Source organism: Pogona vitticeps, chromosome 5 (genome assembly GCF_051106095.1).
Source record: "Pogona vitticeps strain Pit_001003342236 chromosome 5, PviZW2.1, whole genome shotgun sequence".
NCBI lineage: Eukaryota > Metazoa > Chordata > Lepidosauria > Squamata > Agamidae > Pogona > Pogona vitticeps.
Genome location: NC_135787.1, coordinates 73,907,623 through 73,923,545, shown reverse-complemented (window position 1 = coordinate 73,923,545; position 15,923 = coordinate 73,907,623). Strand labels below are relative to the sequence as shown.

At 43.2% G+C, this 15,923-nt stretch overlaps 1 protein-coding gene across 3 annotated transcripts in view; it reads left to right on the top strand.

Moving 5' to 3' along the window:
- Positions 1 to 1,332: 1,332 nt before the first annotated feature.
- SLC30A9 (solute carrier family 30 member 9) overlaps positions 1,333 to 15,923 on the top strand; it is a 45,643-nt gene continuing 31,052 nt past the window's right edge. Inside the window, exons 1-2 of one of the 3 annotated variants that reach the window (XM_020786203.3) lie at positions 1,333 to 1,638; positions 7,162 to 7,338. In XM_020786203.3, coding sequence (XP_020641862.3) covers positions 1,521 to 1,638; positions 7,162 to 7,338 — 295 coding nt within the window. In that variant the 5' untranslated portion in view covers positions 1,333 to 1,520. The remainder of the gene's footprint in view (positions 1,639 to 7,161; positions 7,339 to 15,923) is intronic. The other 2 variants (XM_073001192.2, XM_020786204.3) reach the window with 2 other exon arrangements.

Sequence of the window (15,923 nt, the reverse complement as noted above, 5' to 3'; positions counted from 1 at the left end):
CAGCTTCTTATGCTCCTGAAGCAAGCTAGTGAATGAACCTCAGGACCATGGACAGCTTCTAGGCTACAGACCATCTATGATGATGATGGCCTGAAACAAATCAAGTGACCTTATGCCTTCTGAGCCAATTTAATGACAGACATCTTCCCCAGGAGCTGGAATTTGTCTCCTTGACATCTTGTGTTCTGGGTTTAGATACTCTTTATACTGGTGACAACATTCAAGCATACAACATGGCTGCATCTCACTTCAGTGCTGAATGTGATCAGCTATTTATTGCCTCCATAATTCTTATTCCTAACCTAGTAGAACCTTATTACCACATCCTACTACATAATATAAATTTCAATATCTTTTACAGCCACATTGTAAGTATTTTTAAAACAGCATTGTGTTACTTCTGAATTTCATGAAGGCCAAATCTATGTGCACTTCAGAAGTAAGCTCCACTGAGTTCATTCTGGACTTCAGGCTGTCATAAAAAGACAATAATTGGTTCATTTTATTTTTAATACTAATACTGGGGGCAAGCACTGAAAGGATCTGTTTCCTTCACCAAAATAACCTCTCTGGCTTTTATTAGTAGGGACATTTTGTGTGTTTTTGGCCACTTGGCCAAAGTAATTTAACTAGCACCCAGCTATGTCAAAGTGTGCAATACCCCAGCTAGAGAGGCCATCATTTGCTTCAAGCAGCAAAATGTCACAGTTTGCGGGTGTTGGTGAGGGCAAACGTTTGTCCCTCCGGGGCAGGGAGTGATATGTTCTGGGCCGCCCGTGGCCAATGTGGGCAGAATGATGCGAGGGGTGAGGGGGAATGACTCTGGATTGCCCGGTGAGGGATGGGCGAGACTTAAGACACAGAGCAGACATCCGGAGAGTGCAAAGGGCCACAGGACGGAACGCTCACGGCCGAGGCATTTCGGGACTGGCACCAGGGACACGTGTTTATATACTAACGCCAAGTGTCTACCGTTACGTGCAGCACGAAAGAACGATATCCCAGGAAATGCTAGCATTCGAGTCTTTCACTTCCGCATCCCGCCCGCAAGGCTTTAACCAGGACCTACATATCGCACAATGAGGAGGTCGGAGGGACTGTACTACTTCAGACTGCGGGGGTGGGAGCAGTGAAGACCCCCCCCGCCCCGTTCCTGTTAAACCTCCCACACCGCGAGACCAGAGACGAAAGCTACGCATACTCTGTCACGCGCTCCATTCTCCCCCCCCCGTAACCTATGCGCCCCCCCCCCGCATGCGTACTGGTTCTTCCGGATGTCGTAGAACCATAGATGTCGCGGGCATAGAGTGGCCAAGGTGCCGCTCTACATCCGGATCCTGCGGCGCTGCCTTCGGCCGATGGGGTCCGAGCGGTAGTCGGGTGCCGGCAGAGGCCGGGCGTATCAATGAGGAGGGTGCTGCGCCCGCTCTCCGCTCCTTTCGCCTCACACCCGCGCTTTAACCGGCGTCGGCGTCGGCGGCGCAGGTGGTGACCGAGCGAGTAGCCCGAAAGCGGGGAGAATGCTGCCGGCTTTGGCCGCCCGGCGGAGGGGGTGGGGCTGTTTCTACCAACTTCACCTGCTGAGGCGGAGGGTCCCGCGGCCGTTGGGCCCTCCCTTCGCCAGGACGGCCTGCCACGGTGAGTGGGCGAGAGGCGGAGGGGGAGGGGGGTTGTCGGTGGGCTCTCTCGACTCGGTACCTGCGCCGCTCTCCTCCCTCCCTCCCTTACGGTTTCCCGCGGTTCTGAGGAGGACTCGACCTGGCCTTTTTAAGCCGGGTGGAATGAGGTGTTGCTGCCCCCCGAACAACTCGAGTAGGGGGGCCTGCCTGGAGCAGGATGGAGGTCAAGAGCCCGACTCCTGGAGTTGACTGACGTTAGGGCAAGCCGCTGTTAACGTGAAGCAAGTTGGAAGGGGCACGTTACAAGTTAGGACAGTACCTTTGGGGCTGGCCCGAAATCTGCAATGCAAGGAGTAATCCTGGCCTCCTGGCAGGTTGTTTCTAAGGATCGCCGAGATGAAGTGTATGAAATATGTCGAGCACTGTTACTTCTTTAACAGGTAACTCTATGTTAGGCGGACGGGTGGAAGGCTTGGCCTTTTGGGGTCCCCGCCAGCAAAGAGCAGGCTGTTCTGTTTTAGGGCGGAGACCCTCCACTGCAGCATTGTGGCCTCCGGTTTAGCAATTTACGCTTTCCCGGACAGATACGAATGGCAAGCTTTCACTTCTCTGTGACTGATTATGGATTTGTTCCCTCTCTCTGGTGCCCCTGCCCCTCGGCCCTGAATCTGTTGTTGAGAGAGCTTGGCTTTTTAATCGCTACAGCAGCGACCTGAACCCTGCTTGACGATCATGCTGTAAGTGTGTGATGGAACAAGAAGTGATTCTGCAGCTCTTAGCTGTCTTATCATAGGCTGTGCTACCTAGGGCTGATGGGAGTTGCAGTCCACCAACCTCTGTTTTGGAGCATGGTGGAACATGGTGAGCTGACCTCTGTCTGCAATGTTTTTCCTGACCCAAAGAAGTCAGTGTTCCTAATTAAGTCTTTCTCTTTCGTCCAGATCCATGTTTGTTACCCTAGCCTGGCCTCCTGCAATTGTTCTGCACTCTTCATAAGCTGTTTCTTTTAACTTTTGGGAAAAGCTTTAGTTTGAGCTGGAAGTCAACAGGGTTTGGTTTTAGGCTCCATTATTTGGTAATACAGTAAGTTGCACGAAGAATAAAAGTTTAGTTGACAACGAGCATGACTTTTTAACAAGTGTGAACTGCAAACATCTTTTATTTAAAACAAGAATTATCTGAGTGCCATATTCAGTGGACATTGTAGAGGGAGACAGCATCTCATTTACAGCCCTTTTTTCTTAAGGTCATGAGTGGCTTACATTGTGATCCATACAGTCTCTCATTCAGTCATCAATTAGGGCCAGATATGCTTATTGCAGCAGTGGAGTTGAATCATGTGCTTTCAGTGAATATGCATTGCTGGTTGCAAGCAAAATTAAGCCTGGAAGTAGAGAAGTGAATATGAACATTCAGATATTAAAATTCACTCTTAATATGCTTCCTGTTTCTGATTGGCATTCTACAGTGCCCAGCTGATTCCCAGTTTCCTCTCTTCTTCTCAGGTTTAATGATGAATGTACTATAATGTACATAACATGTTACATCCCCAAGGAGTGTTTGACCTCCTTTTTTTCTGGTATACGTGCTGCTCTTCAGGTATAATAAAATTTTACTGACTGTACTGGCATAGGTAGTGTAATACTGTCTACTTGCGAAATACCTCTTTGAGATTTTGGGCTAAAGTCTTGTTGTAGCCCCACTGCCTGAAACAGTACCTAGAACAGGGGTTCCCAACCTTTTTTGAGTCAGGAACGCCTTTTATAATAGCCAAATAAGATTGACCTTAGTGTAGTTAGTTGCACTAGTATGCCCATTGAAATTAATGGAGATTTGGTGAGTCAACTCCTCTCTAAGTTCCATTGATTCAAGTGGGCTTACTTGAGTTGTGACTTACTACACTAAGCAACAAGATTTCAGCCTACATGTCTAATACTATCTATTAGTATTAGTGGTGGTGGTCATCAACAACAACAGGGTAATAGCACTTTAACACAGGACATAATTTTTGACACAGAGATTGTTTTTAAACCACAAATTCTGAGGTAGTGTAATAGTACAAAAAAATTCTAACGTTTGTTTAAAGCAGTAATTTTATTACTCTATGGTTTTATTCCTGCTAATCACTCTTCAACAGTTATTAATCACAAAGAGAGAGAAATGGGAGGCAAAATTTTGTTTGCATATATTTGCTGTTTCTTATTTCTGAAGTTGAGGTCTGATAATATAGTATGTTACAAATCCAAATGTTTAAGTACATGCAGATGGCAAATAGTCTCATAGTTAAGTCCCCTTGCATTGCTGCTTCTAAAGATGACAACCCCAATGCCCTCCTGTGATGGAATGGAGTACAGTATTTGGGAAAATACTGCTTCAACCTGTGATTGATGTTATGACTGAGGCAGAATGCAAGCGCAACGGAAAAGTCAGTGCGCGAAAGAAGATTTTGTGCCTTGCCTTCCTATTTGGAACTCCTCAAAGAAGCAGCTAGCGTGCCTTTGTTATCTTTTACCAAAAATACTTCAAAGTGGATTAGGCTAACAGTTTAACATCTCCTACATTTAAAAGCATTCTCTCTAATGTACATTGTTTATCGAGAAATAGTTGCCTTCTATACTTCAGGAAATGTGAATGTTGGGTTCTGGGAAGGTGAGAGGAAGGAAGCTACCCAATGTCTTGATAACAGATGAAAAGGATTACAGTGGATGAAAGGTAATTAAGTGCTACTGGCAGCATGCCATCCAAAATGGCCGTTAATCTATATATAAAGTCTGCAGTGATAGTTTCCTTGAGTCTTAGAGTCCTCCCAAGGAAGGAACCCTTCATTTTTTTGTTACTCACAAGTGGACCTCATCTGTCTTCACGTGAGCATGGAACAGGCTAACATCCTAAGTCTTCACTGTATTATGGTTCCATTCTACTGAGAAACACAATTGGAGTAACTGAGTGGGATCTACAGTATTTACTTTTTGTAATTTTTTTGTTCTTTTCTTTTAATAAAATAGACAAAAACCTTTCCAGCTGTTGATTGCATTTTGTGTGCAGAGGAAGTCTGGGTACTGCATAGTGTGCCTTGGGGCTCACTCTGCTACTGCTTTCATAAATGACAGATGGGGGTAGTTGCAGTGATACTCCCTAGAAGCATGGACAACTTAGAGAAAGCTGGGTGCTGGTGGTTAAAAAGTGATTTCCAATTAAGCTGACTCTCTCCTTCACTGCTTCCTTGAATTCCCCTAGGAGGAGAATGGAAGAGCTCCTATCTGAGGGGCAGCAACCACACTCATGACACCTCCATACTTACATGATTTTGGATTTTAGTGCTACATCTCTTGCTTAATTTATATCCCTTCTGGAAGAGCTGAATATTGTGCTAATACTGTATTACCATTTTACTCTATATTATGCAAGTTTTAGATCATGTTTATTATATATTGTAACCATTATGTATTATTGTGTCTTTGTCTTTTAGGATCATGCATGTTTCTGCCATTTGTTGGTGCTGTTGTACCACATTAATGACATCCTTTTCATTTTGTGATATGATTTTCTATAAGGAAAAGTACATAGGAAGGTCATTTTATGGCTTCTCTGTGCCAAAAGGCTTCGAAACAAGGTGTCGGCAGTTCTTTAAAAAATAACAATTTCATTCAACATCCATTGCCTCATTAATTGTATTGATCTATTCCCGTTAAGACACGGTAACATTCCTGCCAAACTTCAGAGCATTTATTAGTCACTGTAGATATGAACCAGTCTGCTTGCACAAGATTACCAGTGTTAATTGTTTAGTGCTCATCTGTGGCCTGAAAGCACAAGAGTGTAGTTTTTGATCTCATAAAAATATGTATACATCTGACTGTTCAAAATACCATCTTATTTGTCAAGGATGACTGGCAAGTGACTGTTTACAACTGGTACAATATTCTGTGCTGTCAGTAGAGTTTGTTGTGGCAGCAGCTTATTTTTAAAGTAGCCGGATAGTCAGGATAACAGTAATTTTAATGGAACATAACATTTGGGGAGCTGTATATGCATACAAATATGAAGAGTTGAGAATCGTAATAAGAAAATCCCAGGAATGTCTTTGAGGAACAGTTTAGACACAAATGCTTTCTGTAATATAACTCCAAGTGACCTAATACCAACATGGTTCTTGAGGTAGCACCAGGATTTTGGGCCCCTCCTTCCTTCCCTGCAACCCTCCCTATGAAAACATAGTGCTGGTTGCCACCTTTCTCCCTAGAGATTTCTGGGACTGCAGTTCATGATCCTGCTGCAGTGACTCCTGCCCATGTTCTTGATAGATCTGACTTTATGTTTTGTAGAGAAGAATTTCCAGACTTCTGTTTATGGTTTGAGCATCAAGGATTTTACAACAAGAAGGTTACTTCCTTGCTATTTCAGTGTTCCATCTACTAAAGAACCTATGTATTTTGCTGAAGGATTGAGCCAGTTATTTGGATTTTTAAAATTTGTAGTGTTATGGCACCTGATTTGAACATCTCCAGCCTGTTTCTGTGTTGTGCCGTGAGACTGCATCTGAATGCAGGTTCCATGGCTTGAATATCATCTGTTTTCCCTGCTGCATGTTATTCTGTTTTTGCTTCCCCTGTTGCTTGATAAAAGAAAAATTAATAATAACAAAAGAGAATCCCATTAAAATAAAGTGTGCCAAATAGAATAATATGACTATGTCCTAAAATAAACTATAAAATATTCAAAAGGTACAATACCACATCCAAAGTAACGTTAATGATGTAAAGCACACTAAAAGAATAGAATTGCATTTCAGGGGTAGCATAATCACCACAGTGCTGCTTAGATGAAAGGTTTCATGAAGAATGAAAGGGAGGGAGAAGTTTAGCCAGGTATACCCAGCATGTTATTTTGGATGTTTAGGGGTCTTAATTGAAGAGGGATGATTTTGCTGCCCCCAGCCTTTTGCTGGATGAGTAAAGATTCAGCAAAGGATGCGACTTTTAATACCAAATTATATTTAAGAGACACACTAATGTGAAAAGAAATATCTAGCAGTTCTGTTGTCCTTTCCATTCACTTTCATTCTGCTGCCTTCTGTGTATTTTTTAAAAATGGTATAGATTCTGTATCTTCATATGGTTTTAGGTAAGGTTCTTATTGGGGATAATGAAAGTTGTAATAATTACCTCTGGAAAATTAAGGAAGCCACCATTACTAAACACAGGCCCAATGTTGCTAATTTATGTGGTCTGTATAAACTGCAGTAATGATTGAATAAATGATGCCAACCTTTTTCTTTTTCTTGGGGATGCAGTGTAGATGTGTATCTTCCCTTTCCATAGGAGTCTCTAGTCTGTAATTTAGTTAATGGTCATTGTATTGCAGCCTTTTCACTTCCATTGATCAAAGGTCAGTCTTCTGTTTTATTTTCAGCACTTTTGCCAGTTGGATCCATACAACAGTTGACAATCTAATCTCTTCTTAACTCATCTTTTAATTTTCCCAAAGAAACTTTGTGGTCTTCTGAGAGTATGAAACAATTTTTCCTCCCTCTTTCCTTCAGGATGGCAGGTGCCTATTAAATTTCAAAGTACCTTGCCCAAGCTGCCAGCTAGCTATCTTCCTGTACATACAAGTCAAGTAAGAGTTTATACCTCTGATGGTCAGAAAGAGAACACAGGAGCACAAGATCCAAGTTCTTCATCAAGTTCTGCAGGCAGTGCACAAAAGATACCAACAGGTATGCCTACCTTGACTTAAACTTTGTTTTTTTAACTGTTTTACATTAATGAGTAGTTGCCACCTTTCTGCCTAGAGATTTCTGAGACAGCAGTTCATGATCTTGCTGCAGTGACTCCTGCCCATGTTTTTGATAGATTTGACTTTATGTTTTGTAGAGAAGAATTTGCAAACTTCTGTTTATGGTTCTGAATATCAAGGATCTTGAAAAAAGAAGTTTCTTCTACTTCCTTGCTATTTCAGTGTTCCCATGTACTAAAGCAGTGGTGCCCAAACTTTTTAACACTGTGGGCCGGTTGAGGAAGATGAAAGATTTCATGAAGGGGCTGGTGCGTGTTCATGCGGGCACACGAACACTCGTGCGCATCTGCAAAAGAGCGGGGGCCCTAGCATGGCTGCGCATGCACTTGTGCACATGCACAAAGGGGTGTGTGTGTGCTTGCATGGGTGTGTGCACAGTTGTGCACATGCATGAAGGAGTGGGGGCCTCGTGTGGGCGCATGCACACGCACATTGTGAAGAGCGGGGGTGCTCGGCACTTGAACACATGCGCGAAGGGGTGGGGGGCACTCACATGGGCGCACATGCACAATGGGGCTGTGCGGGGGGAGTGCGTGCAGGGGGTGTGAGAGATCTGTCTCAGCTTCCTGGTCCAGCCCATGCCGTGGACTGGCACTGGGCCATGGACTGGTGGTTGGGGACCCCTGTACTAAAGAGTCTATGTGTTTTGCTGAAGGATTGAGCCAGTTCCAAATAACAGTTGGATTTTTTAATTTGTAGTATTAGGGAACCTGGTTTGAGTATCTCGAGTATCCGTGTTGTGCTGTGAGACTGTATCTAAATGCAGGTTCCTTGGCTTGAATATCATCTGTTTTCCCTGCTGCATGTTATTCTGTTTTTGCTTCCCCTGTTGCTTGATAAAAGAAAAATTAATAACAACAAAAGAGAATGCCATTAAAATAAAGTGTGCCAAATAACATGACTATGTCCTAAAATAAACTGTAAAACATTTAAAAGGTACAATATCATATCTAAAGTAATGTCAGTGATTTAAAGCACACTAAAAGAATAGAATTGCATTTCTGGGGTAGCATAATAGCAACAGTGCTGTTTAGATTAAAGATTCCATGAACAGTGAAAGGGAGGGAGAAGTTTAGCCAGCTGGATACTCAGATAAGGTTTGGAAAGAAATAATATAATTTTGTCCCTTTGCTGTTAAAGTGGAGTCTGGCCATTCTTTCTGTTATCATTTTATTCACAACTGCCAAAAGATGTGTTAGAAATCTGTTATGTGACCTGTTTGGAAATTTTTAAAAGGAGAGGTGTTACCAGTCATCTGCTTCTAACATATGTATAAAAGTCACATACAAATAAGACATGTCAGTGATTCTATGACCCCTCACCACATGGTTAGAGACTGTTGTAGTAATGGATGCCAGAAGAATTTGGTACTGCAAAAGGGAAGCCATTAAACCCGGATGTGGAAGAAAATTAGCAATACTTTGGGATGGCAGAAAACTCAAGATACTGCACAGGAAAAGATAGACAGAACAACCTAGTGAGAGTTGTAGGTTGTTGGATATCTATATCCCTGTTCCTAGAAGGGAGAAATGATTTTACCCTTTGATAATTGAAGGAGGGCAGAAAAGTTCTAGACAAGCCTGAAGTTTGAATTAGGGCTTTATATTAATGAATGAATCCTTCTGGGGACACAACACAAGTCTCTGGGAAATGTCAGTATAATCAGCTTCAGCCAGAATTGTAGGGCTTAGGGATCATGCTAGATATTAACTCAGAGATGGGTAATGTCTCCCCATCCCTGATGTTTTGTCTTATTTGCCGCACTGACTATGGCCAGTGGTAGAGGATTCTGGACATTGTTCAAACATCTAGAAGGTCAAGGGTTCCCCAACTTTAATTGAAATGAATTAATGAGGAGCTAAAGCAACTACTTGTTGGCTCTCTGATATGAAGAAGAGTGCCAAAGGTGAGGAAGCTTGTAAAACTCTGAATTATGTTGTATGTTTTGAAATATTTGTTTCGGAATCCCTATTCTGATGCTGAGATTCTAGATGTGTATACTTGGAATGTTGACTTCAGTTATTCTAAATTAACTAACCTAGATTAGAAATGTAGGAATAGGTAATACCTTTAATTAACCATTAAGAATATAAAACAAGAACAGTGATGATAAATTATAATAAAGATAATTTATTGTCAGAAGCTCACTGTTTTTAAGGACCTTCATTTCCCCTCAGGAAATCTGTGACCGCCTGGAACATGCCCTCCTACAAGAAAGAATCCATACAACCCACAAAAAACTGGACTCCACAGACAAGGAACTGCTATTCCTACACATCAATATCAGCCAAAAAAATGAGAAGTCAAGATTGGGACAAGATCGGTATCCTCTCCTACAGAAAGATGGAAAAAGAAATGGTGAACCACACAGCCAGACAAAAACAGAAATTCAACAAATGCCAAAGAAGCCAACAGAAACCTACACTAAACACCTCACACATCATCATCAACCTATCTGAACGCCAACTCTCCCCGGAAGAAACCTTGGTCTTAGCCAAAGGAGTCACACCCAGTAAAATCCCTGTGGAAGACATCATTGCCAACATGGAATCAGCATTATATCATCTTCCAGAACAAAAAGCAGAAGAAATAAGAGGTGAAGTGACAAGGATCCTACAAAAAGCAAACCCCCCAAAAAGCAACAGAACAGGAGAGAAATGCTATCAAGTTCCTAAACTCAGATCCGGACATCATCATTTTGCCAGCAGACAAAGGCAACACCACAGTAATCATGGAAACAGAAGAATACAAGGACAAAATCAGGGAACATCTAGACCCCACCACCTACAGAAAACTGAAACGGGACCCAACCAACAAAATCACAAAACAAACAAACATGCTGATCACGAGTTCCTCCCTGCACCCCAACATCCTTCAACGAACCTGCAAGACAGAAACTCTCTCACCAAGACTATACGGACTCCCCAAAATCCATAAAGACTCAATCCCACTCAGGCCCATTGTAAGTGCCATCGGCTCCCCAACATATGAATTAGCAAAATACCTAGCCACCCTCCTACAGACCCACATTGGACAAACCTCATCCTACATCAAAGACTCAAGACATTTCATAAGCAAGATCAGCATCCTAAAACTCAAGCCCGGGGACAGACTGATCAGCTTTGACGTAGTATCCCAATTCACCAAGGTATCGATAAAGGACACTCTGACACTCCTCCAGCAGATCTTTCAAGAAGACACCAAGGCCCTTTTCCAACACTGCCTAACAGCCTGCTACTTTCAGTAGGTCAATGAGTTCTGTGAACAGACAGATGGAGTGGCCATGGGGAGCCCTCTCGGCTGGTTATAGCAAACTTCTACATGGAACATTTTGAAAAACAGGCCCTGGCTTCGGCACCCTTCACACCCACAGTCTGGTTCCAATACGTGGATGACACCTTCACAATTTAGAACCACAATGAAGAAAAACTGGAAGAATTTCTAAACCATCATAACAGCACCCACCCATATATACAATTCACCATGGAAATAGAGAGCCAACTCCCGTTCTTAGATGTCATGGTCATACGCAGAACTGACCTCCTATTGGGACACAAAGTCTACAGAAAACCCACCCACACAGACCAGTACCTACACAAAAACTCCAACCACCACCCATGACAGAAAAGAGGCATAATCAAAACACTGGTAGACAGTGCAAATCGGAACTGTGAAGCTCAATTTCTCAGCACTGAACTCAACCATCTGAATTGGGCCCTACAGGTGAATGGCTATTCCAAGAATGAAATTACAAGAGCCATCAAACCAAGAAAACAACACCAAAATGGACCACATGGGGAAACTTTTGAAAAAACACAACCTACAAACAGTATTCAGACGCACCACAAAAATACAACAAATGTTACGGTCAGCAAAGGACAAAAGGGACCCCCTCACCATTGTAGGAGTATACCAGATACCTTGCAGTTGTGGACAGGTATATATTGGAACCACAAAACGCAGCATTCACACCAGAATCAAAGAACATGAGAGACACTGCAGACTAAAACAACCGGAAAAATCAGCAGTAGCTGAACATGCTCTAAAACAAGCTGGACATGAAATTCTATTTCAAAATACTGAAGTACTGGACAACACCAGCAATCATTATGTTAGACTCTACAGGGAAGCCATTGAAATCCATAAACACCAGCAGAGCTTCAACAACAAAGAGGAATGTCTAAAACTTAATACGGCCTTGCTCCCAGCACTGAAAAAATACAGCCTGCAAAAGGTCAACGAACTACCCAGCCACAAGGACCAGGGATCATTGCACACAAAAGACCAGCTAAAGACACCCACCAATCACATTGACAGATAATCTCTCCCCCTTATCACAACAATGCATCCACAACCAAAACACGCTGATCACCATCATCACCCTATCTCCTGTAAAGGACGAAAGCTGTTCCCACAGCTATAAATACTCAACCATCAAACAAACAGCAACAGAGCATGGACAGAGTTCCTACTCCTGTTCCTCTGAAGATGCCAGCCACAGAGACTGGTGAAACGTCTGGAAGAACAACCTTCAGAACACGGCCAAAGAGCCCGAAAAACCCACAACAACTATCACTGTTTTTTGTTTTGTTTTTTATATTCTTAATGGTCAACTGAAGGTATCACATATTCCTGCATTTGTATTGTTTCCACAGCCTTTTCCTGATTTAGCCTAGATTAGCATTTTTTTAAAAAATGTGAAATAATAATTTAATGCTGTGTTTTGGAAAGTTTTTCAGTGTTCCTCAATAAGAAGAAAAAACAGTAAGCTTTCCTGGAAGATGACTTGCTTGTTGCTCCTGACCTTTTTTGCCTTCCTTGGGTAGCTTCAAAGATAAATTGAATTAGCGGCAAAGTGCAGCATCAATCACCACCTTGTAATCAGTCTGCTGAAATTACACAAGATCCTTAAGCCTGTACAATTTACCTGGAAATAAGCCTTACTGATCATGGTGGGACATTTCTAAGGAGAGGTCAAGTGTTGAAAGAGGCTGCTATCGTTTCTCCCACTTGTTTTTTCTCCCTTGTTTGCCTGTCTTTCCTTCACTGCTTGCTGTAGGGCACACTGGAGGCATTTCACTGAACCTGAAGAGCTAGAGGGCAAGGAGAGTGGATAAATATGATTGGGGAGGGATGGTGTAGGATGAGCTACAAGAGCCTCCTGCTTTGTCAGAGGTTTTGAAGGTGTTTTCTGGGTTGCAAAATTGCAACTCTTGCTGCATTTTGTATGGATAAGGAGGATTTCTCAATGCTATGTGTGAATTCCTCTAGTAGATGTGGGGGAATGTGTGGCTGTGATGTTGGTGAATGACTGTATCTGTCTTCTCTCACCATTGGTCACTCTCTGGAACTAAGTCTTTTATATGGAAATGAAAAATGGTACATTTTACTGATGTCTAAATTAAAATTAAGATATGATATACTGTATATACTTGAGTAAAAGCCTAGTTTTTCAGCACTTTTTTTGCTGAAAAAGCACCCCTTTGGCTTATACTCGAGTCAGTGTCAAAATTACGTATTCTCCCCTGCAGTGCGGGTGTTCTCTGGACTTCCCCACTCATCTACGGGCACCTGCATCCTCTGTGGGTGGTCCAATGATTCGGGTTAAATACATTGCATTTCCGCTTCCAGGACACTCCCATCCTTCTCCTTCTGCGTATTCTATGTATCCACCTTCCTCCTCCCACTTTCCTCCTCCATCCTCCGTCTCCCTCCATCTTGTTACACAGCAGTAGAGCAGTAGATAAGTGCAGCATCCGGTATGAGTTCTCCCTTCACAGGCAGTGACGTGTGTCTCGTAGCTCGGAAGGGCAGTATCTTCAAAAACATTTAAGCTACTGATGCCTCAATTAAGGTAATTTTATTGGTATCTATTTTTATTTTTGAAATTTACCAGTAGCTGCTGCATTTTCCACCCTCGGCTTATACTCAAGTCAATACGTTTTCCCAGTTTTTTTGTGGTAAAATTGGGTGCATCAGCTTATATTCGGGTCGGCTTATACTCGAGTATATACGGTATACCGTCTTTACTGATTGTGGTACTGGGGAGCCTGTTATAGGTCTGCACTGGGCCCAGAATAATGCTTTGACTCTCTCTGAGGCTGGTAGAAGTTGAGATCCAGTTGAGGTCCCTTTTTGGTGGAAGAAGAAAAGATCTCTCTTGTCAGAGGCCTTGCTTTGCGCTGATTGCTTTGGAATTAGGCCAAGGGGCACTTCGTCTTCACTGCAACATGCAGAATCTATTGCTACATGCAGTCCTCTTCACCAGACAAATTAGTCTGGAAATAATTTCCAAAAGTCAGAAACTTGGGACATCATTTCTCTCAGATGTAAAAACTTACCATATTTGTCACATTTGTCTCACCCGTCCTTCTTTCCCATGCTATGAGTTAAAGTCAATATATTCTTTTTTTCACAAGACCGAAAACTAATGGCTGGGAACAAGAAGCTAGTGAGTGCATCCTTTCCATTTCTGTACTCAAGTCCAGCCACTCATAGTCCATTAAAATAACATTTTAGTCCAGTTCTAGCAGTCAATCCTTATATGGCCTTCTAAAACATTCTGAATAATGCATAGTTTCTCTCTGTATCTCTTGCCTCTTTGAATGGGCACAATTTCCCACTTACCTGAGGTCATTGAACTATGGTCCTATTTATAAGCTTTTCTGGGCCTCTCATTTTCCAGTAGTGTTAATTAATAATCACACGCTGTCAAGCTGATTTCTAATTTATTTATTTATTTAACTTATATACCGCCCACACTACCCAAAGGTCTCTGGGTGGTTTACAACAATTTGAATACAATAAAAAGATAAAGAGATAAAACAATTAAAATCCAATTAAAATACAATGCTCTAAAAATTGCCATCAGGACCCACAGTTGATATTATTTCAATTAAAAACCTTCTGGAACGGGAAGGTTTTGACCTGGTGCTGAAATGTCATCAACATCCGTGCCAGACGAATCTCGGTCGGGATGGTGTTCCAGAGTCTGGGGACAGTTGCCAAAAAGGCCCTTTGTCTACAAGCCATCCCTCTTACCTGCTTGAGGGATAGCTCTTTCAGGAGAGCCCCCTGGCTAGATCTTCATTGCCAGGTAGGTTCATATGGAAGGAGGTGGTCCTTCAGGTATCCAGGGCCCAAGCTGTTTAGGGCTTTATACGTCAAAACAAGCACTTTGAATTGGGCCCGGGCAGCAACTGGTAGCCAATGTAATTTGAACAGAATCGGCCTAATGTGTTGCCTGCGGAACCTGTCCCTTAGGCGGAGTGTAACCCCAGGGCAGGGAAATGGCCCTCCAGCCTGCCTGGCGAAGCACCTACTAACAGCACTTCCATCTTGTCTGGATTGAGTTTCAATGTATTAATCCTCATCCAGTCCATTATCAGGTCTAGACACGAGTTCAGCACAGAAACCGCCTCACCTGGATTGGTGGAAAACAAGAGGTAGAGTTGAGTGTCATCAGCATATTGCTGACTCCTCAGCCCAAACCTCCTGATGATCTCTCCCAGCGGTTCCATGTAGATGTTAAACATCATTGGAGACAGTATCGAGCCCTGAGGAACCCCATGACATAAACACCATGGGGCAGAGCAACTGTCCCCCAGCATCACCTTCTGGTCACGGTCAGTCAGGAAGGAGCGGAACCACCGTAAAGTGGTGCCCCCAACTCCCAACCCAACCTATCCAGAAATAGACCTATCCAGAAGGACACCATGGTCAATGGTGTCGAAAGCCGCTGAGAGGTCCAGGGGTATCAATAGGGTCACACTCCCCCTGTCTCTCTCCCGGCAAAGGTCATCGTACAGGGCGACCAAGGCCATCTCCGTACCAAAACCCAGCCTGAAACCCGATTGAAATGGATCCAGAAAATCTGTTTCATCCAGCAGTGCCTGGAGTTGCCTGGCCACCACCCACTCCAACGCCTTGCCCAAATAAGGGAGGTTCACCATTGGTCGGTAGTTAACCACCAGCCCTGGGCCCAGGTTAGGCTTTTTTAGGAGTGGTGGAATTACTGCCTCTTTTAAGGCAGTTGGGACTACTCTCTCTCTCAAAGAGGCATTCATGGCCTCCTGGACCCAGGTGCGAACCCCCCTGACAGATTTTCCAATTAGCCAAGATGGGCAAGGGTCGAGCGTAGTGGTGGTAGAACAGACAGATCCTTGTCCACATTCTCAGCTCTCAGCAATTGAAACTCATCCATTAATACTTGACTTATGACAACCAATGTTCCTGAGGTTTTCCAAATATAAAGAACTTAGAAGTGGTTTACCAGCTGGTGATGGCTTCCAAGGCAGCACAGTTTGTAGGGTACTATGGAATCTCCCCCCCCTTCACAGATTGCTGCCTTGTTGTGGCAAAGGCGCTTGAGTAATTCAGAGAAGCTATGGGCTATGCCGTGCAGGAACACCCAAGACGGACATGTCATAGTGGAGAGTTCTGACTAAACGTGATCCACCTGGAGCAGGAACTTGCAAGCCACTCCAATATCTTTGCCAAGAAAAC